This window comes from Notechis scutatus, chromosome 2 (genome assembly GCF_049901735.1).
Source record: "Notechis scutatus isolate UNSWTSFEM ecotype Mainland chromosome 2, rNotScu1.2, whole genome shotgun sequence".
Taxonomy (NCBI): Eukaryota; Metazoa; Chordata; class Lepidosauria; order Squamata; family Elapidae; genus Notechis; species Notechis scutatus.
In genome coordinates this window covers 162,837,229-162,858,722 of record NC_142010.1, presented here as the reverse complement: position 1 = coordinate 162,858,722, position 21,494 = coordinate 162,837,229, and the positions used below count along the sequence as shown (strand labels likewise).

The following is a 21,494-nucleotide window of genomic DNA, read 5'->3' as shown; positions in this document are numbered from 1 at the left end:
TCATTTAAAACACTTTGTTTTTAGTAAAACAAATAATACAGTAAAGTATTTGCAAGGGAAATTGCCATAAACTCGTGCATTCTGATTGATGATTGCCAATTTTCTGCACAAGGAAGAATGCAAATCTCCCTTAACTTCTTCCCCACCCTCTGCTTTCCCTTTCTCTCACTCAGAGGCAGAGTGCCAGCAGTCTCTCAATCGTGTCATATCTTTCCTTTTAATTCATTGTAGGATCTATTAATAGCTTTAAACAACTGCTTCCTAAAAATGGAGTTCTGGATGACACAGAAGCTGGCCTGAGCTATGTAAGGGATCCAGGATTTGGTCTCCCTGCTTGTCCTATTCTTTTGCCTTTGTCTTCAAACAAGGGTTACTTGCTGCAGATGCTTCCTGGTGACCTGAATCCATCTAGATCAATTTACTGGAAAAAACGTGGGGATCAAAACAGTGCACAGAGATTGCTGAATTTCTCTAGGCTTTCCCCCTAAAATTTCCTTTTGTCTCCCAGATAAACTCACGGAAGGACAGCAGTATGAAGGTAGCTTGCTGGTTCCTGGCAGTTTTTTATATGCTTGCCTGCTACAGGGCTGAAGAAGGACTGAACTTCCCTACCTATGATGGGAAAGATCGTGTGGTTGACTTGAGTGAGAAAAACTACAAGCAGGCCTTAAAGAAGTACGGTATGTTTGGTGTGCTACTCCATGAACCAGTGACTTCCGACAAAAGCTCTCAAAGACGATTTCAAATGACTGAGATGGTGCTTGAGGTATGTGTAACTACAGGTTTATGTAATTATTCATGGAATAATTTGGAGCCTAAATTGGAGCAGGGTACAGATCTTCAAATGGGCATTTGAGAGAAGTGTCGATGCAGATTTATATTATCTTTGGCAATTAATTTCTAAATCTAACAAAGCTTTTAAGACTAAAACTCTGCTTCTCAAACTGTACTGTTTTTATTATTTTAAACAAAAAGTTTCTTTCATCCATATATTGGATTCAGTTATTTTCCTTCCCATTAGGAACTAAACAAGAAAGCATTTAGTTAGCCCAGCTGAAACCACTTCAGGTTCCATGTTCTTTGCAGGTTATCAGTCTTGGTTAAGTATTCATTTCTGAGGGGGGGAAAACCCTGATTAATATTCTAGAAATGAAATGGTTCCAATATTAATTAAGCTAATCCAATATAATGGGATATTATAACTGCCAGAAATATTCTAGAAGAAGTGGCTAACCATAATTGAAAGAGAAATATTTTTACAGGCTGTTAATGGGAAACAATAGCAACATTATAGAAATAGGGCAGATTCAAGGTAATATTACTACGGTAGCTAGTGAACTTAGCCTGTTTTTGTCTATAGCAACTTGTGTTTTCAGAATAAGCAAATACCTAGAACCATCCCACAATATTGTCTTGTAAGCATCTTCTCAGAATCCTGTACTCTATAGCTAAAACTCATAATTGGGTCTCATTTGAGCACAATGCTTTCTAGATTTTGTAAGACGTGATACTAGAGTCTTATATGGTTAGATAATTTTGTGCAGTTATTCACAGAATCGAAAGCTACCTATATGAGATGGTTACTATTCACAAAAAAAGGCAGCTTATGGTTCACTATCTCTTGTATGAGAGAAATACCTATTGACAATATCTGTGTCAGTGCCTAGCTACCCAAAAGCTTCAATCACACAATTATTCACCTTTAAAGGTTAGGTTCTGGCAGCAGATGAACAACTATATAGCAGTGTTTTCCTATATTGCTAAGGCAATATGAGAAATCACAATGCATATGGAAGAAGTCACTTCTTCAATGTCTCTCTTTATCAGCAATAATACCCAGAGCAAATACCAAAATGAGAGAATATGAAGCATCTGTGATCTATTTCTATGATTTGGTGCTTTTTTAATTACCTGAGAAGAAGTGATACTGTGGCCATCCCTTTGCCAGTAAGGCAACATAAAAACAAAATCAAAAGATACCTGGGTTATGAATTTCATGATGATCAGTATGTGGCAAAATTCTCAGAAATTACAATAGCATATTGGTGGCCCACCTTAAATTGTCACAATTTGTCTCTGAGCTCAAAAAGGGAGCAAGAAAACAAAATACAAAGTTTTGCATAATTGTTTACTTTACAGTTATTGATCAAACAGAACTTGCTAATCTGCTGATAGATACTATCTGTTCTTGAGAATAGATTTTTGCTTCTCAGATCTGGATAATCTCCAATGTGTCCCTATTGACAACAGGGACACACTTATAGCTGCATTAAAAAAAGGTAAAAGTTTCCCCTGTCCAATCGTGTCTGACTCTGGGAGATGGTGCTCATTTCTGTTTCCTAGCCGAGTGAGCCAGCATTATCTGAAGATGCTTCTTTGGTCATTGGCTGACATGACGTTCTTCATCATCATTCCATTTTGCTACAATTTTACCCCATCTGTGATATGTTCTATTACTTTCTCATTGAAATGGTCTGTCTTCCACTGAGCATATTTTGGGGCTTGGACTATAAAAACTGCAAACCAAATCTTGCAATTGCCCATGTCTCAAATTGTACCTCAAATTGTACCAAATTGTGTTCTTGTCGTCTATGTGCATAAAATATGTATCTTTTCCTTTCAGAAGTGTAAATAACTCAGAAACTCTTGCTGCTCATGGTCACTTCCACATGAGATTTCTGTGGCAATGAGAAAGTAGTTCCTAACTATTACGTTGCCATAAGAGTTTCTTGATCCTGCCATTCAAGATTTAGCATTGCTTTTGCATATCCTCATCATGCCATGCCACTCCCAGAGTTCTTTATCAGCTGAACCAATGAACTTTTGAAGTTAATCAGCTGATTAATAGCTAGACTGGGCTATGGGAGGAATTCCTGTCTTGATCTGCTTTGGCTCCTGGACCTTTTCTACCCCCCCCCCCACTTCTGAAGCAAAGCATTTATGGGGCCTTACTATCATTCCTTCATCACCTGCTGGGTGCTCTGAGTGGTTGCTTTATCAGCATAGTGCTGGGGATGGGGTTGACCATTCGCTCTTTTCAGCTCACTTTTTTCTCCTTTATTACTAAGAATAAATTTGGCAAAGGAAGAACAAGGAAGGGGCAGCATACCAGCTAATTGCCATTTAATCTCCCATTTGCCCCCATTGGACAGCTTCAGAGAGTGATGGCCAATGGAAGGGCAGAAGAATGTGAGGAATGCTCGACAGTGATACACAACACCACAGGTCGTTTGTCATGCAGTCATGTTTTCAACTGCATTGTATAGTTGAAACTACTGAGAAGCTAGAGGTTCTTTTTGTTTTGTTGTTTAAATGATATTGTCCCATTGGGAGGAATGTTTCTGGCTCTTGAGATTTAGGTCCATTAAGAGCTAAACCTGTATGGGTTCCTCCAGCAATCCAGAATAAATGAAAACAACTGAAACAGACACGAGTTTTGTTTCATTTCTTACTTTTCTTCGGCAACAAATATATAGAATCGGGCTACTGAGTATTTTTTTCTCTTCTTTTCCCTTTTCTTTTGTGCATAGTGAGAGTGAGGGATTTTGTTCCTAAGAATCTTCAGAAACTTAATCCACAATGGTATTCTTTATTCCTTGTTCTTGGCATTTCCAATTCTTAGAGATGATGATATAGGGACTGAAAATGATAGTAATACCTCACCTTAATAAAACCTTTGTATAGGCATGGGTGTTTGTATCCAAATAGCAATGTCATTCATTTGGAGGTTTTTGGATATTCCTCCAAGTGGTTCTGTCCCCGCCCCCCCCCATCAAGGAAAATCTGTTAGGGAGAATAGAACAAAATAATTGCCTATCCGTAGCTCCCTAATTCCTCCAACTAAATGCATTAATTAACCAATGAAGAAATAATGGAGTAGTAAAATATATAAAATCTTTATGCCTAAGAGATATAATAATGTTAGTGATAAAGACTTATTTCATTCCTTGTGGCAAGTCACTATATTTTCTGTACAGTGGACTGGTGGAGCAGCACATTCATATTTCATTTTTTTTTATTGTTGTTCATTGGGAAGCATCCATGACTGCTAGTTTTCCATAGGACACCTACATCTTATCCGGTTATTTAATTGGCAGGAGAAAGATTTTTCAACTCATGCTGTAGGAATGTGACATATACAGTGATGGACTGGTCTGAATGCTGATTGTCTCTTGGAGCATCTCACAAAAGGTTTCATATGACCTGGCTGGATCATATTTTTATTTGGACAGAATGTTCCTAATTTTAGTGACCTTAAGCAAAGTGTTTCAGCTTTCTAAATTTAAAGGGGATCATGGTGAACTTTGGACTTCTTTATTAAGCTTTATTGCCAAGGCCTGTTATGGAAATGCTAAAAGAAAGTAAAATCAGAGGTTTTGCTGTGGCATACATAATAACTGTAAGAGTGGGGGGCCCTCAAGTCAGTCTTGACTTCTGGTGACTGCTTGAACAAGTCCCAACAGTTTTCTTAGCAAGCTTTTGGGAAGTGATTTGCCATTACCTTCTTCCTAGGACTGAGAGAGAGAGAGGAACTGGCCCAAAGGTCAAAAATGGATCCATCTAGAAAATACTAATGCTAAAAATATTTGCATTGTAATGGGTTCCAAGATCCAGAGCACATGTTATTCACATTTTATTGTACAACAACTAGTACCTTCTTTATGAAATGTTATGGAGATCTACTTGATAATTAACTCTTATTTGCAATAGCATATTGTAATAATAGTATTTTTAAAATTAGGAAAATAGTATACCTGAGGCATAGAGGGGATGCATTGTCCTGCAGAAAGATAGAATTTTGAAAGTACTCTCCTTTACATGTTCTCCTCACCACCTTTGTTATTATTTAACAAAATGGAAGCACTGGAGAGATTTCCCTCCCTCTGTATTAATATAAAAATATAAAATTAATATAAAAAGGATGTTTTGTGCTCAGACTCACAGAGATAAATAATGTAGGTGTCTGTTAAAATAGTTGTTTAAACTAACCATTTTTAGTCATCAAAAATCAATTAAAAATAGTACCTATTTTATTGTGCAAATAATGGAGATGAGGAAAACTATACAAGGCCGCAATTTATATCTGGATTTTTTTTCATACAATACATTTCTATTGAAATTTAAAATAATCATACGCAAAGGTGCACACGCATAGGCAAGTGAAGAACACCAAGCTGGCAATTTTCTCAGAATTTGTGAATTTCCTGCAGTTAGGCAGGAAAAACCAAATGCACAAGTATAGGGAGTAGTTGGCTCAACAACAATAACTGTGAGAGGAATTTAGGTGTCCTAGCAGACCAACACTTAGGCATGCGCCAGCAGTGGGCTGCAAGTGCCAAAAAAAAGTCAATGCAGTCCCAGGCTGCGCAATGGAAGAATAACATCAAGATCATGAGAAGTGATAGTATTGCTCTGTACTGCACTAGTGAGGCCACATTTAGTCCAATTGTGTTCAATTTTAGTCACCATAATACAGAAAAGATGCTAAGGCCTCAGAGTGCAGAGAATAGCAACAAAGAACATGTAAACAAGCTAAATACATTACTAACATGGGCTGCATCCTGCCCATACCCTTTTATCGTTCTTGGTGATTTCAATCTACCTCATATTGACTGGACCCTAAATGATTGTACAACTGAAATCATACACACAACCTTCTACAATGCTATTACAAATCTGGGACTGGAACAACTAGTAATCAACAACACTAGACTAAACAACTGCCTCGATCTCATCTTCTGCAACAGTTTGAATTTAATTTACGGAATACAAACTAAAGAACCCTTTTCCAGTAGTGACCACAATATGATTGACTTTTGTCTCAACATACGTCCACACAAAAATCACCACAATGATGTAATCCCCTATTGTAACTTCAAAAAGGCAACTATGATCTTATAGACAACGATCTCTCATCCCTTGATTGGCAATCTCTATTCACTGGATGCAATACCGTTGAAGACCATTACAACATATTTTTACTTGAAGTCAAAAGAGTCATCAAACTATATGTTCCAACAACAACTCCCAAAACAAAACAAAAAGCAGATTACCCATATCAATAAGGAAACTTCAATCCAAAAAGAGATCTCTCTGGCGGAAAAACAAATCTGGTCACGTGGCCAATTTCAAAAACCGATACAAAAATTTATGCCACCAGATAAAGACCGAATGCACCAATTATCACATCAAACAAGAGGAAAACCTTCTAAGCACCAATTCCACCCGTGCTTTTTACAATTTTGTAAACAACAAACTAAAAGACTCAAGGTCCATCCCTCCCTTGATAGGACCTGATGGTAAAGACTGCAACGACGACACCATTAAAGCCAACATCTTTAACACATTCTTCGGCTCAGTATTTGTAAACAGCAATGGATCATGCCCAGTATTTCCTAGCCGTACCACAGATAACAACAATGATCTAATACATATTGATTTCACAGAAGACAATGTTGAAAAATCACTACGCAATCTAAAACCATCTCTATCTATTGGACCGGATGGAATATGTGCCTACTTCTTAAGAAAGCTATCCACTGCCATAGCCAAACCTCTAAGCATAATCTTTGAAAAATCTTTCAGGACCAGCTCCTTGCCTAACCTATGGTCACAAGCCACAGTCATCCCCATCTTCAAAAAGGGAGACCCAAGCCTAGTTGAAAATTACAGGCCAATCTCCTTATGCTGCGTCACCTGTAAAGTCATGGAATCAATTATTAACCAATCCATCATCCTCCACTTAGAGACAAACAACCTACTCTCCAATAAACAATTTGGTTTCAGAAAAAAAACTATCCTGTAATCTGCAACTCTTACACTGCAAAAACATATGGACGACACAACTAGACCAGGGCAAAGCAATAGACGCAATCTACATAGACTTCTGTAAAGCCTTTGATTCAGTGGTACATGACAAACTACTCCTAAAAATAAAATCCTATGGTATCTCTGGGCAACTGAATAACTGGATAGAAGCATTCCTGTCAAACAGACAACAAATGGTCAAAATCGGGAGCGTCCTATCAAATCCAGTACCTGTCAATAGTGGTGTCCCCCAGGGCAGTGTTCTAGGACCAACTCTCTTCATACTCTACATAAACGACCTCTGTGATCATATTAAGAGCAATTGCGTTCTCTTCACTGATGATGTAAAGCTGTTCAATACCACAGACAATACTGCTACCCTACAAAAAGATCTTGACTATGTATCTGAATGGTCAAACAAATGGCAACTTCAAATCTCAACAAATAAATGCTCTGTCTTACATATTGGCAAAAAAATCAGAAAATAAAATACAAACTGAATAGTCAAGATCTTGTTGATGACCCAAGCTCTGTAAAGCAGTGGTCCCCAACCTTTTTGTACCAGGGACCGGTTTCAAGCAGAAACATTTTTCAAGGACCGGGGGAGAGAGAGAATCTTTGGTAGTTGCTTGCAGACGCATTACCTGACTAGGTAACATCTGATGTTGTTACCTAGTCGGGTAATAAAACGTCTGCCAGCAAACCACCAAGTTCAGGGAGCGCCGGCCCTGCCTCCCTCAGCCCCATCCCTCAGGTGTCTCCCTCCCTCCCTCCTCAGGTGTCTGCCTCGCCTCTCTCAGTCACTCTATCGCCCTACAGCAGCCCAGGAAGAAACTGCTTCAAAGAAGCCGGGGGTGGGGGGTGGTGGCTTTCCTGTCGCCACAGCTCCCGAGCGCGTTCCCCCCACCCGCCGCCCGCCGCTCGCGTTCAATCCACAGTGCTCCGCTTCTACCTGCCTGCCTGCCTGCCTTCTTCGCTTCGGAGCAGCTTCGGCTGATAAAAAGAGGCGAATAGTTATTATTCTCAGCCGAAGCTGCTCCCAAACAACCAGACAGGCAGGCAGGCAGAACGGAGCACTGTGGATTGAACTGCGAGCGAGCGGGCGGGCGGGGTGGGGTGTGAACGGCGCTTCGGGAAGCTGCGGCGACAGGAAAAGCCACCCCTCCCGGCTTCTTTGAAGCAGTTTCTTCCTGTGCTGGTGGAGGAGCAACAGAGCGACTGAGAGAGCTGAGCCAGAGAGCAGGACAGGCTTCGGTTGCTTCCTCCCTCCCCTTCTTTCATTTGTGTCCTTGATCCCCGATCCCAGCAGCATTCACCGAAGGCGAAGAAAGCCGCCATTTTTTTTAATTTTTTTTCTTTGCGGCCCGGTAAAGAGTGCTCCACGGCCGGCACCGGTCCGCGGCCCGGTGGTTGGGGACCCCTGCTGTAAAGGACCTTGGAATACTCACCTCTAATGATCTAAGTGCTAGAGCCCATTGCAACTACATAGCCAAAAAGGCATTAAGAGTTGTTAACCTAATCCTACGTAGTTTTTTCTCTGGTAATATCACACTACTAACCAGAGCATACAAAACATTTGCTAGACCAATACTCGAATACAGTTCATCAGTCTGGAACCCTCATTACGTATCTGATATTAGCACAATTGAGAAAGTCCAGAAATATTTCACAAGAAGAGTTCTCCACTCTTCTACTCGTTGTAGAATACCTTATGCCACCAGACTTGAAATTCTAAAACTAGAAAACCTTGAATTACGCCGTCTTCGGTCTGACTTAAGCATGGTATATAAAATCATACATTGCAATGTCCTACCTGTCAATGAATACTTCAGCTTCAACCATAACAACACAAGAGCACACAATAGATACAAACTCAAAGTAAACCGCACCAAACTTGATTGCAGGAAATACGACTTCAGCAATAGAGTGGTCAATGTCTGGAATACTCTACCCGACTCTGTAGTCTCTTCCCCAAACCCCAAAAACTTTAACCTTAGACTGTCTACTATTGACCTCACCCCTTTCCTAGGGGGTGTGCATAAGCGCACCATCGTGCCTACCGTCCCTGTCCTATTGTTTCTCTTATTCTTTTATTTTTCTTATATGTACCCATTTCATGTATTCACAACTATGTATACACTTATACTTATTATCTTGTAAACAATTGGCAAATCAAATAAATAAATAAATAAATAAATAAAAATAAATAAAGATAATAAGGGGTCTGGAGGCTAAACTGTATGAAGAATAGTTAAGATTAGTGTCATGCCCCTGGTGGAGAGTGACTGAGGAAGAGGAGGAACAGCCAACAGGGAGTGGGAGTGTGGCTCCAGAGATGGTGGAGGAGGCTGGGGAAGGGCAGAGGCCAGCTGAGCAATCAGAGGAGGATCCAGGTCCATCCCCTATCCATCCTAGGTCACGCAGGGAGGAGAGGATCAGGGAAAAGCGAGGTCTACTCAGGAGGAGATTACCATGATCCTCCTCGTTGCTTGCAGCTGGGAGCTATGTATATAAGTTTGTAACTGCCTAGTCAGAATTGCTGGACTCAAAGTTTATTGTTTTCTTTGAAAGAGGTTTATCTTTGCTGGCGTTCTTCCCATGGACTCTCCTCAGTTATCTTCCTGGAATGTGTGATTAATTATCTTGGTTTGCTTCGGAACTCTCGTCTATGCAGTTTGTTTTGGTTTTCTTTTTGCCTCATTATTTACTTTTGTGACTTTAAACTGTGCCTGATAAAACAGTGAAGTTAAGTTGAAGGCATTACCGGACTTTAATGTATGTTTTGGGTTTTGGGTTTTTTTGAGAGACTACGGGTCATAACAATTAGAGTTAACTATCTATCAGTACTTGAGGGGCTGTCACAGAGAAGAGGGGGTTGAATTCTCCATTGCACCTGAAAGTAGGACGCAGTGGGTAGAAGCTCATTAAAGAAAGATCCAATCTGGAACTAAGGAGAAACTTCTTGAAAGTGAGAACAATTAATCAATGGAACAGCTTGCCCCCCAGAGTTGTGGTGCTCCGACACTGGTGGTTTTCAAGAAAAGATTGGACAGACATTTATCCAAGATGGAGTAAGGACTCCTGCCATGAGCAGGATTAGACTTCCAAGGTCCCTTCCAGCCTTATGATTTTATAATTCAGGGGTCCTTGGTGCTCTCTGAGCTTGGTTGTTTTCTTAACATAAATTTCATTATTCAAACTAGATAACATAATCAGTGCTAGTAAGGATTGAGGTTTTCTCACAGTTTGTATTCTAGTGGCTTGTCCTGTCAGTGTTGGTGGGAGTGGTCTTGGAGGTCCTTTGATTGGGCTGTTTATTGTTAGCTTGTTTGGCAGTTTGTTGATTGTGGTTTTTTTTTCTACTTGATTGTTGGTCTGATGTTAATCTATGCTCATCTGGGTGTTGACTGCTGGTGGGGAGCCTTTCTGGTCTTTGGTTGATTGTCTCTTCTGTACAGTTATGTAGATAATGTTTATGTCTAGTTGTCTAATGGTGGCAAACTGACACATTTGCCATCATTAGACAAATAGACATAAACATTATCCACATAAATAGTATCAGGCTTCTGGAAATTCACAAGTGTTTTTGGACTTGGCTTGGTCTAGGATAGTCACACTTTCCCAGTCCATCCATGTGTTGTAAAATTAAAAAGTTTTCATCATGTTTTCTGACTGCAAATTGGTGTTCATGTTTGCATTTTGTTGGATAGGGCTCAATTTTCAACTCTGGTAATATCCTTTTGAACCTTGAGTCTATCTTCTAAAGTGTTGGTGTATTGATTCATCTTGTTTGAATTTAATGAATTCCACTTCTATCCCTTCATACAAATTGTTTATGAAGATGTTGAAGAATACTGGGTTAAGATAAAAACATATGGTACTCCCTTGCATGCTGCCCTCCATGTTGATGTAGTTCAATTGTGGATTAGATGTTGAGTGTGGTTGGTCAGCCAGTTACAAATCTCTTTATGCCCTCCTGCAGCACTTTGCATGGCCCATTTTTGACCTGTTTTTGACCCATTTTTCAGCCCGTTTTCTGCCCGTTTTTTGGCCCAGTTTTGGCCGGCAACGCATGCTGCAGGAGGCCATGGAGTGTGAAAATGAGGCACGGGGTTGGGGGGCACACGCAGCCCGTTTTAGCTGCCAGAGGCACTGCAGGATGGTCCCTTCGTTTCATATTTCTGGGCCACTACCTTGGGCCGGATTTAAACACCCCACGGGGCAGATCCGGCCCATGGCCCTTGAGTTTGACAGCCCTGGTCTATTGTTTCCTGCATCAGGATAAATAAACTTTTCTCTGTAAATAGCGTAAGGCAGGGGTGGGCTACTGGTTCGGTGATTTACAAGGTTCAGTGATTTACAATGTGCTTCCCTGCATGCTGCGAGCGTGCGCCTGTAAATCGTCATCAGCACACTGCGTGCAGAGAAGCAGCCTTTGAAACAGCCCTCTTTTCCTGCTTTTTTAACTGCAGCTGTGCCTCGTTTGGCAGCTGAAGTTGAAAAATCAGAAAATAAAGGTCAGGTAAGAGCCCAGGTGGGTGGGTGGGCAAAAACATCAGCAGACATAGAACCGGTTCTATGTCTGCTGCTCTTCAGAGCTACCGGTTCTACAGAAGTAGACAGAACCGATAGAAACCCACCCCTGGTGTAAGAAACCCACCCCTGGTGTAAGGCCAGAAAAGTGCTCTTAACTTCTTTCTTCCTCTAATCAGATAAAACAAGATTAGATTAACAGAATTAGATTTTTCTTTCACTTTTCTGCTGGGTTACGTTTAATAGTTATGAATAATGGTGACCTATATTTTAAGTAATTTTATTTTTTTTCTTTCAAAATTTTCTTTGCAATCTGAAGTGTTTTTTCTAGCATGTTATTTGTTTGAGGATACTGAACAATAACACAATGTAAGTTATAGAAAACTGGAATGAATAGAACTCTGTTGCCATAAATTGGATTTCATTGTTAATCATCAAGCATGCTACACAAAATAATTTCTGAATTGTACAATAGCTTTATTAAAATAACTTCAGGCAGAAAAAAATATAGAATAGGCACATTGTCCTCTTAATTAACATAAATTAACTGTTAATGTTTATCAAAAAGGCTGCTGTAATTAAAGGTTAGGTTCATTGTGTTAATTTTGTTGATCATAATGTTAAACATAATGTCTCTTTAATGTGCTCACAATAGTTGACTAGATTATTCATAATCGTAGTGAATAAAGTCTAGGATTTCCTATTCTATAAAGTCTGCTTCAACATTGATTCCCTTTCCCATTGACTTAGAATTCTTCCTTTTGGGCATGTTAATGTTGTATTCTGCCTCAGGAGCAGTGCAGAAGCCTTATGCTGTCTTTGTACATTTAATATGAGACAAATTAAGGGATATGCTTGATAGATTCATCTAATTTTGTTAGGAATAGCCCAGGCTCCTGCGTCATTCTCGAGGAAAATAGGGTTACCCATCATCTATAGATTAACAGAGTTGGAGGGACTTTGTAAGTCATCTCGCCCAAATCCCTCCCCCCCCCCACAAGCAGAGACCCTACACCATTTCTGACAAATGGCAGTACAATCTCTTCTTGAAAGTCTCAAGTGATGGCGCTCCCACAACTTCTGAAGGCAAGCTGTTCCATTGGTTGATTATTCTCTCTGTCAAAAAATTTCTCCTTATTTCCAGGTTAAATCTCTCCTTTACATCCATTATTCCTTGTCTGGCCTACAGGTCTGGCCTACAGGTGCTTTAGAAAATAGCTTGACTCCTGCCTCTCTATGGCAGCCCCTCAATGTATTTCAAATTACATTGGCATGCTTTTATGCCGAATCAAGAATTGGAAGAATATGCAATAATGTAGTCATGAGGAAGAGACTCTAGGAATCAGATTATATTACATCTCCATCCACAATAGATCCAGTAAACCTTTTCTCAATAAATTTTATTCTTAAAAGTTGAGAACGGAGAATTCATAGAATTTATCTTACTGTGCAAATAGACCTTGTATTAAACTTTGTTTTCACCCACAGTTCTAAAGGGTGTTTCACAAATTAATTTTCCAAACACTGTCTTTAAAATCCACACTGTAAAAATACATGGAAACTGGCATGCCAAGGTTTCAGGTACTCAATGCAGGTAGGCAGAAAATGAAGAAAGGAGCAAGCGCCTTGACTGTTTTCAGTGGTTTTGCCATGGGATGGGTGATCCCCAGTGGTAGTATTCAATTTTTTCCCCCTACCGGTTCTGTGGGTGTGGCTTTGGTGGGGGAGGGTCATGTGACTGAGTGGGAATGTCCATCTTGATGTCACTCACGCCCATGCCCACTTAGTCACATGACCCCCACCAAGCCACGCCCACAAAACCTGGTAGGAAAAAAATTTGAATTTCTACTTATCTATTTTTCTGCCCGGGCAGGCCTGCCCTAATCTGTCAAAGGCCTGGCCTAATCCTGCATGCTGCCCGCTCTCCCTTCACCAGTCACACGCATCACTCCATTTCCCCTCTTCCAGAGGCCCCATTTAATCTCCCCATTTCCTCCCCCACAACCGCCTCTTTCATTATCCCACAGCCGTGAACTAAACTTCCTCCCACGACTGGCTACAAGGGAAGGCAAAACAGGGCTGATCCATTGTTGTTGCTGGGCTCCCTGCCAGCCCACATCTCACCCTTGTCATGAGATACCTGCAGCCAATGCATGTTTTTTTGGGTGTGGCTGGACTCCAGCCGCACCGAAAAAAAAGACATGGCGGCTATAGCCTTCTTGCAGTGAAAATTACCGACCTCCAGCTTTGCTCTGCTTCTCCAATGCACCACCGCCATTATGTTCTATGTGCCGGCCACACAGGCTCACCCCATTGCCTGCTGCACCACTCCATTCAGACTTGCTCAGGCAAGTCCCTCCGGTGCAGCGGGCTCTATGGGGTGGAACTGCACGGTTTTTGCCACCTCTTCGCCAGCCGGAATCAAGCTGGAGGGGCGGCTGGAGATTTCTCCTGCCAGCAAAGAAGTGGTGGCTGGAGGCTTCTCCCGCTGCTTTTTGCCCACATGAAGGGCCTGAAGCAGCCACTTTTTTTGCCAGCCACAACTGAGCCGGGAGCGGCGGCTGGAGGCTTCTCGCTCTGGCAAAGAGGTGGTGGCTGGAGGTTTCTTGGTGGGGAGGAGACACAGCAAGACTCGGCTGGGAGTCAGAAGGCAACTCCTGCGCCCTGCCTGTCCTTTTTTGGTCCCCCTCTCCACATCGAAGTACCTGGGGCAGCTGTCTTCTGAGCAGCAGTGGAGTGAAGGGAAGGGAGGCAGAAAAGTTCACCCAAGTCTTCTCCTCCTTCTCAGGTATACACAGAGTGTGTGCATCTCAGGGCGCCGGACGGACTCGCCCATGTGCCATCTCCTCGCAGAAGGTCCTGGCCTCATGTGGGACCTGCTAGGAAACAGTGTTTGGGCTGCTGGCAAAGAAGCAGCAGCTAGGACTCACTGCCCTGTTCTTTGCGCCAGGGTGCACCCCATTGCCTGCTGCGCCAGAGTGGAAGTACTTGCCCCGGCAAGTCCATCTGATGCAGCAGGCAATGGGGTGCACATGCACAGCTGGGGCAAAGAACAGGGCGGTGATGGTGGGACTGAAGCTCTTTTTTGGTGCATTCAAAAAGCAGAGGTCGGTAGTTTTTGGCACAAGAAGTCTGAAGCTGCTGCCTCTTTTTTTCGTCTCAAGAAGCCTCCAGCCAGCCAGCTCGGTTCCAGTTGGCAAAGAGGCATCAGCTGGGTGGCTTCTCGCACTGAAAAAAAGAGACAGCGGCTGCAGGCATCTCGTGACAAGAGGGACAAGATGCGGACTGGTGGGGAGCCCAGGGGCTCTCAGGCCTGGCTTGCCTTCCGTGGCAGCCAGCCATGGGAGGAAGGTATAGTCATGGCCATGGACATTGAAAGAGGTGGTTGTAGGGGAGGAAGTGAGGAGATTAAGGGCCGGGGCCTCTGAAGGAGGGGAAACTGGGCGACGCATCAATCTTAAGGGAGAGCAGGTGTCAAGCGGGTGGTGGCTCCGGGGCAAGGCCGGAGCTGGGGAATCACACGTTCCCTGACCCAGCCGAGGCAGGCAGGGGCTCCAGGCCTTCAGAGAATAGCGCATCCCTGGGGCCTCGGCCCCCAAGAAGATGAAGGGTGAGTGGGCAGCATGCATTGCTTACCTTTGGTGAGTTGAACTGACCGGGCATTGGCAAGGCAAATGGCGAGGTGGGCCACATGGTGAAGGTAACATATATAGGGCGGGGTGGGCGGGGCGAGCATCGAGTAGCCAAAAGAGGAGAGCGAGCAGCGACCAGGTGACCATGTTAGGGGCATGGCCAGAAAGAAGTCGTTACCGGTTTGGCGACCCAGGCCAAATTGTTGCTATCAGTTCTCCCAAACTGGTGTGAACCAGCTGAATACCACCACTGGTGATCCCTCACAGGGTGGATAAAAATCTTAATATATGGTTTATTCACCTCATGGCAAAACTAAGGCAGCAAATTAGAATGGCATGTGACCTTCAAATATCTTTGAATAGATATTTATATCTGTGGTGCAGAGTTCTTTCCATTCTAAAAATACAAACCATTATATGGCAGTAACCTCACAATACTTTCATAACCTTTCATATATACTTTAACATAAAGTCTAAAACATAATAGGTCATACATTCTCTTACACATTCCATTTTATATAGTATAATTGAGGGCATGGAGTTCTCTAGGCAATGCAATTCACTACTTATTCTATTATGTCTTTCTGGAATAATATACTTTTTTTAAAGTGTTATCTTCCCAAGTAAAATTTTAAGAAAAGTTTGGATTCCAGTATTGCCTATGAAAGTAATACTGTAGACTAATTCAATAGCAGTAGAGAGAAATTAAGTTTGATGATTCTTACCCCCTTTAATCTCCTGGTACTTTCCTGGGTTCAGGTTATTTATAGCATAGTTTTAAAGCAACAGCACTTAAACAGGAGCTAAGCTGCTGAATGACATTTCAATAATTTTAAGGAGATATGCATGGGAAAGGAATTTGTACTGCTAGAGTTGTTACCAAAGTGGCCTTCAGGCTCACAGTTTTCTTCTTTTTACACATAATTGTTGTTGTTCTTAGTTGTGAAATCATGTCTGACCCATCGCGACCTCATGGACAATGTTTCTCCAGGTCTTCTTGTCCTCTACCATCCCCCAGAGTCCATTTAACCTCACGCGACTGCATCAGTGACTCCATCCAGCCACCTCATTCTCTGTCATCTCCTTCTTTTATTGCCCTCAATCTTTCCCAGCATTAGGCTCTTCTCCAGCGAGACCATTCTTCTCATTAGGTGGCCAAAGTATTTGAGTTTCATCTTCAGGATCTGGCTTTCTAAAGAGCAGTCAGGATTGATTTCCTCTAGGACTGATTGGTTTCATTGCCTTGCAGTCCAAGGGACTCGCAGGAGTCTTCTCTAGCAGCATAGTTCAAAGGCTTCAATTCTTTGGCGTTCAGCCTTTTCCCTACTTTCTTCAATTTAAGCCTAAATATTGCAATGAAAAGCTCATGATCTGAGTCAGTGGTCACCAACCGGTGGGCTGCAGCCCACTGGTGGGCCGTGAGAAAATTTTGGTGGGCCGCAGAGAAATCTCATCCCCAGATCACCCACCCCCCAAAGCAATTAATCCAGGGTGCGCAGAAACACAAGGCTGTGCCGCCCACATGGCCCGCGGGAACCCTCCCGCCCACTCACTCCTTACCCAGCAAACTTGCCTGCTAAATTGCTATTTTTCCTTTTTCTGACCATCATCTGTTCTGCTGTGCCGGGAGATTTAGATTAGCTAGGAAGCAGGAAATGGTTGGATTTCTTGCTTTCTAACTAGTCTTTAGATCTTCAGCTCTGCCTTTAAGCACAGCCGAACCTCCCTTAGGAGTGAAGGTTCTATTATTCGGTGCAGACTCATGGCAAGCAAATTTGAGAGACTGAGCTAGCCAATGGCAGATAGATAGATCACTGAATGATTCTGTGAGCAACTCAATCTGCCTGCCTGCTTTGCCTGATTTTGGGTAAAAGTTGCTCTTTTTTTATAAAAAAATTCAGTATTTATATAAATATTTATAATATTTACATACAAGCCATGCCCAGCCAGTCACATGACCACCAAGCCACACCCACAAATTAGGCCATGCCCACAGAACCAGTTAGTGGTCCCTGGGATATAAAATTATGAGTTTGGTGGTCCCTGAGGTCCAAAAGGTTGGCGACCCCTGATCTGAGTCACAGTCAGCTCCTGGTCTTGTTTTTACTGACAGTATAGAGCAGGGGTGGGCAAACTTTTTGGGTCGGGGGCCGCATTGACTTTAAAATTTGACAGACGGGCCGGGTCAGCACAAGATTTTTGGTAATCGCCCCCCACCCTTCCCCCCTCTTCTCCTCCTTCCCCTCCCCTCGGAGGCTCCCCTCCCCTCGGAGGCCCCCTGAGTCAGGAGTTGCTACCGCCGACGCGGCTCGCGCGCTCCAGTCCCGCGTTGCCTCGGGAAGGAAAGGCAAAAGGAAGAGCCGTGGCGGTGCTTTGCAACGGGAGCAGCGGCACCGGAGGCTCAGGCTCAGCGACTCCTGGTTTTGCCTTTTCCTTCCCAAGGCAACGCGGGACTGGAGCCGCACGGAGCTGCGCCGGCGGTAGCAACTCCTGACAGCCCCAGCCGGACACCTGAGCGGAGCCCGGGCGAAACTGCCTGTTGCTGCTGCCGGAGCACCGCCGGTCGCCTCCACCAAGCAGCCTGCCTGCCCACCAGGCTTCTCCTCTGCCGCACGGCTCGGGGCCAGGCGCAAGCGCCCGCGAATTAAAAGGAAGCCGAAAGTTGCTGGGAAGTTGCTCGGGTGCTGGGAGCAGGCTTTTAAAGTGCCGCCCGAGCAAAGCTTAAGCAGCCCGCCCGCCCGCCGGGTGGAACCCTTCCTGCTGCTTGGCGGGAAGACGCTCCAGCCTGCAAACTTTGCCTTTGCAAAGTTTAAGACTGGAAGCCCCAGAAACCCAAAAAACTTCCCAGCAACTTTCGGCTTCCTTTTAACTTGCAGGCACTCTTGCCTGGTGGAGGGGTAGCCCAGAGCCTCCTCCAAGCAGTCCGCCCGCCTGCCCGCCGGGCTTCCCCTCCGCCGTGCGGCTTGGGGCCAGGTGCGAGTGCCCGCGAGTTAAAAGGAAGCCGAAAGTTGCTGGGAAGTTGCTCGGGTGCTGGGAGCAGGCTTTTAAAGTGCCGCCCGAGCAAAGTTTAAGCCTGGAAGCCCTGGAAATCTGAGCAACTTCCCAGCAACTTTTGGCTTTGCTTTAACTTGCGGGTGCTCGCGAATTAAAAGGAAGCCGAAAGTTGCTGGGAAGTTGCTCGGGTGCTGGGAGCAGGCTTTTAAAGTGCCGCCCGAGCAAAGTTTAAGCAGCCCGCCCGCCCGCTGGGCGGAACCCTTCCTGCTGCTCGGTGGGAAGACGCTCCAGCCTGCAAACTTTGCCTTTGCAAAGTTTAAGCCTGGAAGCCCGGGAAACCCAAGCAACTTCCCAGCAACTTTCGGCTTCCTTTTAACTCGCAGGTGCTCGTGCCTGGCGGAGGGGAAGCCCGGAGCCTCCTCCAAGCAGTCCGCCCGCCTGCCCGCCAGGCTTCCCCTCCGCCGCGCGGCTTGGGGCCAGGCGTGAGCGCCCGCGAGTTAAAAGGAAGCTGAAAGTTGCTGGGAAGTTGCTCGGGTGCTGGGAGCAGGCTTTTAAAGTGCCGCCCGAGCAAAGTTTAAGTCTGGAAGCCCTGGAAATCTGAGCAACTTCCCAGCAACTTTTGGCTTCGCTTAACTTGCGGGCGCTCGTGCCTCGCCCCGAGCCGCACGGCAGCCCGCTCAAAGCAGCCCACCCTGCCTGCCGGGCGGAACCCTTCCTGCTCCTCGGCGGGAAGACGCTCCAGCCTGCAAACTTTGCCTTTGCAAAGTTTAAGCCTGAAGCCCGAAACCGAGCAACTTCCCAGCAACTTGGCTTTTAACTCGCGGGCGCTGCGCCTCGCCGAGCCGCACGGCGGAGGGGAAGCCCGGAGTGCCGCCGGTCGCCTCCTCCAAGCAGCCCGCCTGCCCGCCCGCCCGCCGGCTTCCCTCCGCCGCGCGGCTCGGGCCAGGCACGAGTGCCCGCGAGTTAAAACGAAGCAGAAAGTTGCTGGGAAGTTGCTCGGGTGCTGGGAGCAGGCTTTTAAAGTGCCACCCGAGCAGGACCGCCGAGGCGGGAAATGGGGCACCAAGGCAGGGCAAGGCTCCACCAGCAGTGGCCTAGCTTTAGGTGGCTCCAAGCAGCCCGCCCACCCGCCGGGTGGAACCCTTCCCGCTCCTCGGCGGGAAGACGCTCCAGCCTGCAAGCTTTGCCTTTGCAAAGTTTAAGCCTGGAAGCCCTGGAAAAAAAAGGGGGATCGGCGGGGACTCACCTTCGGAGAGGTCGCACTCGAAGGTGATTTCGAACTCCCAGCCGAGGCCTTTGCAAATTTCTTTTCTTTCCTACCCCTAGATCGCTCCGCACTGTTTTGCAGCTTTGGGGGTCACGCGGCACAGGGCAATACGCCATGCCCAGCGATTTTTTCAGGGGTGGGCCAGATTGGACAGACCAATGGCAGCAATTTTTTTCAGGGGCGGGCCGCATTGGACAGACCAACGGGCCGGATGTGGCCCGCGGCCCGTAGTTTGCCCACCCCTGGTATAGAGCTTCTACATCTTTGGCTGCAGAGCACATAGTCAATCTGATTTCTGTGTTGACTGTCTGGTGATGTCCATGTGTAGAGCCATCTCTTGGGTTGTTGGAAAAGAGTGTTTGCTGTGACCATCATAATAATTTATGTTTAATTTATGTATAGATTAATTTACACATAATAGGTCACCATAAAATGGAAGTGCTGGGTCTGCGCGGTCACTGTTTCCCAAAGGTTTTGTGCCCTATTTTTGTTGAGAGGAAAACTCTCACCTTAGATATTATGACACAATTCAATGCAAGGACAAGGGAAAGTACCTCTGTTTCCAGATAAACCCTTTACAGTGCTTGTTTTAAGTACTTATGGTAGTTTCGTGGATTCATTTAGACATGTTTCTTATACATTTTTTTTCCATTTTGAGGCTTTTCTAAACTGAAGACTCTTAAACTCTAAAAATCTTTGTGTGGTGCTGTAAAATAATCTGAATTGCAAAATAGCTTTTAAAGGGGAAAATGTAAGGTATTTCATTCAAGGAAAAAAGAATTAGGACATATGTACAAGATACAGCACTCGTTGCTTGAAAACACTACATATGAGAAAACTTTGCTGTGAACATTGACACAAACTGAGCATAAATCAGCAATGTAAGACAGCTACAAGAACAGATCAATCAATTTTTTTATTATAGTCACAGACCAGATTTAAAAACTAAAACATTAAAATAATAAAATAAAATAAAATAAAAAATAGAGCAGAACAAGAATTAATAGTACATTATAGTTAGTGGTGAGATCATCGATAGATGGCCAAATCTGCCTAATTTTACAGACAGTAGAGCAGAATTTAGCTATATTCAAAGAAGCTATATCATGCTGATCTGATAGTAATAGCTGTAAATAAAAGAGAACAGAATTTCCTGCATATTTTACCAGGTAAGAAGTTATAAAATGAGTCCATGAATCCTTATAAAGGGAACAATATCATAGGATATGAGCTGTGGGACTTCCAGTTTGATGTCACAGTGGGAGGTGACTGGATTTCAAAAAGAAATGGTGCTGATGCTTCAAAGTATTTATGATATGTTGACAAAGAATCACAGGGAGATAAAACACTTAATGCGGGGCATTCTGATGAAATCAGAAATGATCAACAAGGGACAACAAATAAAGATCAGAAAATGCAGGAAACAGAGGAAATAAAAGAAAGGCCAGAAGAAAAAACAGATCAGATAAAGCAATAAGAACAAGAAGAGAAGGAGAAGACAATGAAGACTTATGAACCAAATCAGGGACAATATATATTAAGACATCAAAAAATGGGATTGGACAAAAAGAAATACACTTTTTTAAAGAGAAGATAGGGGCTTGGGCAGACCCAAGGGAAGAGTTTGGGAGACAAGCCAAAAAATGAACAAGAATTGAAATACTAATGCGAACAAGAGATGATGGTTAGAAAGGGAATGCTGTTTAATATAAGATTGGTTTTTATTGAAAGCTAGAATTAGAGGTAGAAATAAGATTAAGGGGAAATATTATTATATAATATGCTAAAAGTAATAGCTAGATGTAAAGATTAGATGTTGCAAGATGGTATCATTATGAATATCTAAATAATATTGTGATTGTTATTAGAATGGCATACCAAAACACTGAACAACTAAACAATGAAGGAACATATTCTAATACAAATATGTATAATAACACCATAATTACATAAGTATGATTAATATAACAAATATTATTAATATTTAGAGGTAGATACAAGATTCAGGGGGAATATTATTATATATATTTTTATATAACATACTAAAAGTAACAGCTAGACATAAAGATTAGATGTTGAAAGATAGTATTATTATGTACACTTAAACAAAATTTTGATTGTTATTAGAATGGCGCATAAAATACTGAACAATTAAACAATGATATAATAAGTATAATAACACCATAACTACACAAGTATAATTAATGTAACAAATATTATTACTATTATTATTTATGATACCCAGATACCTCACTCTTTAT

At 43.5% G+C, this 21,494-nt stretch overlaps 1 protein-coding gene across 1 annotated transcript in view; it reads left to right on the top strand.

The window, feature by feature from the left end:
* The first annotated feature begins 376 nt into the window (after nucleotides 1-376).
* LOC113417205 (calsequestrin-2) overlaps nucleotides 377-21,494 on the top strand; it is a 58,860-nt gene continuing 37,742 nt past the window's right edge. The window contains exon 1 of the mRNA XM_026675461.2: nucleotides 377-766. Within this exon, the coding sequence (XP_026531246.1) occupies nucleotides 533-766 (234 nt within the window). The 5' untranslated portion in view covers nucleotides 377-532. The remainder of the gene's footprint in view (nucleotides 767-21,494) is intronic.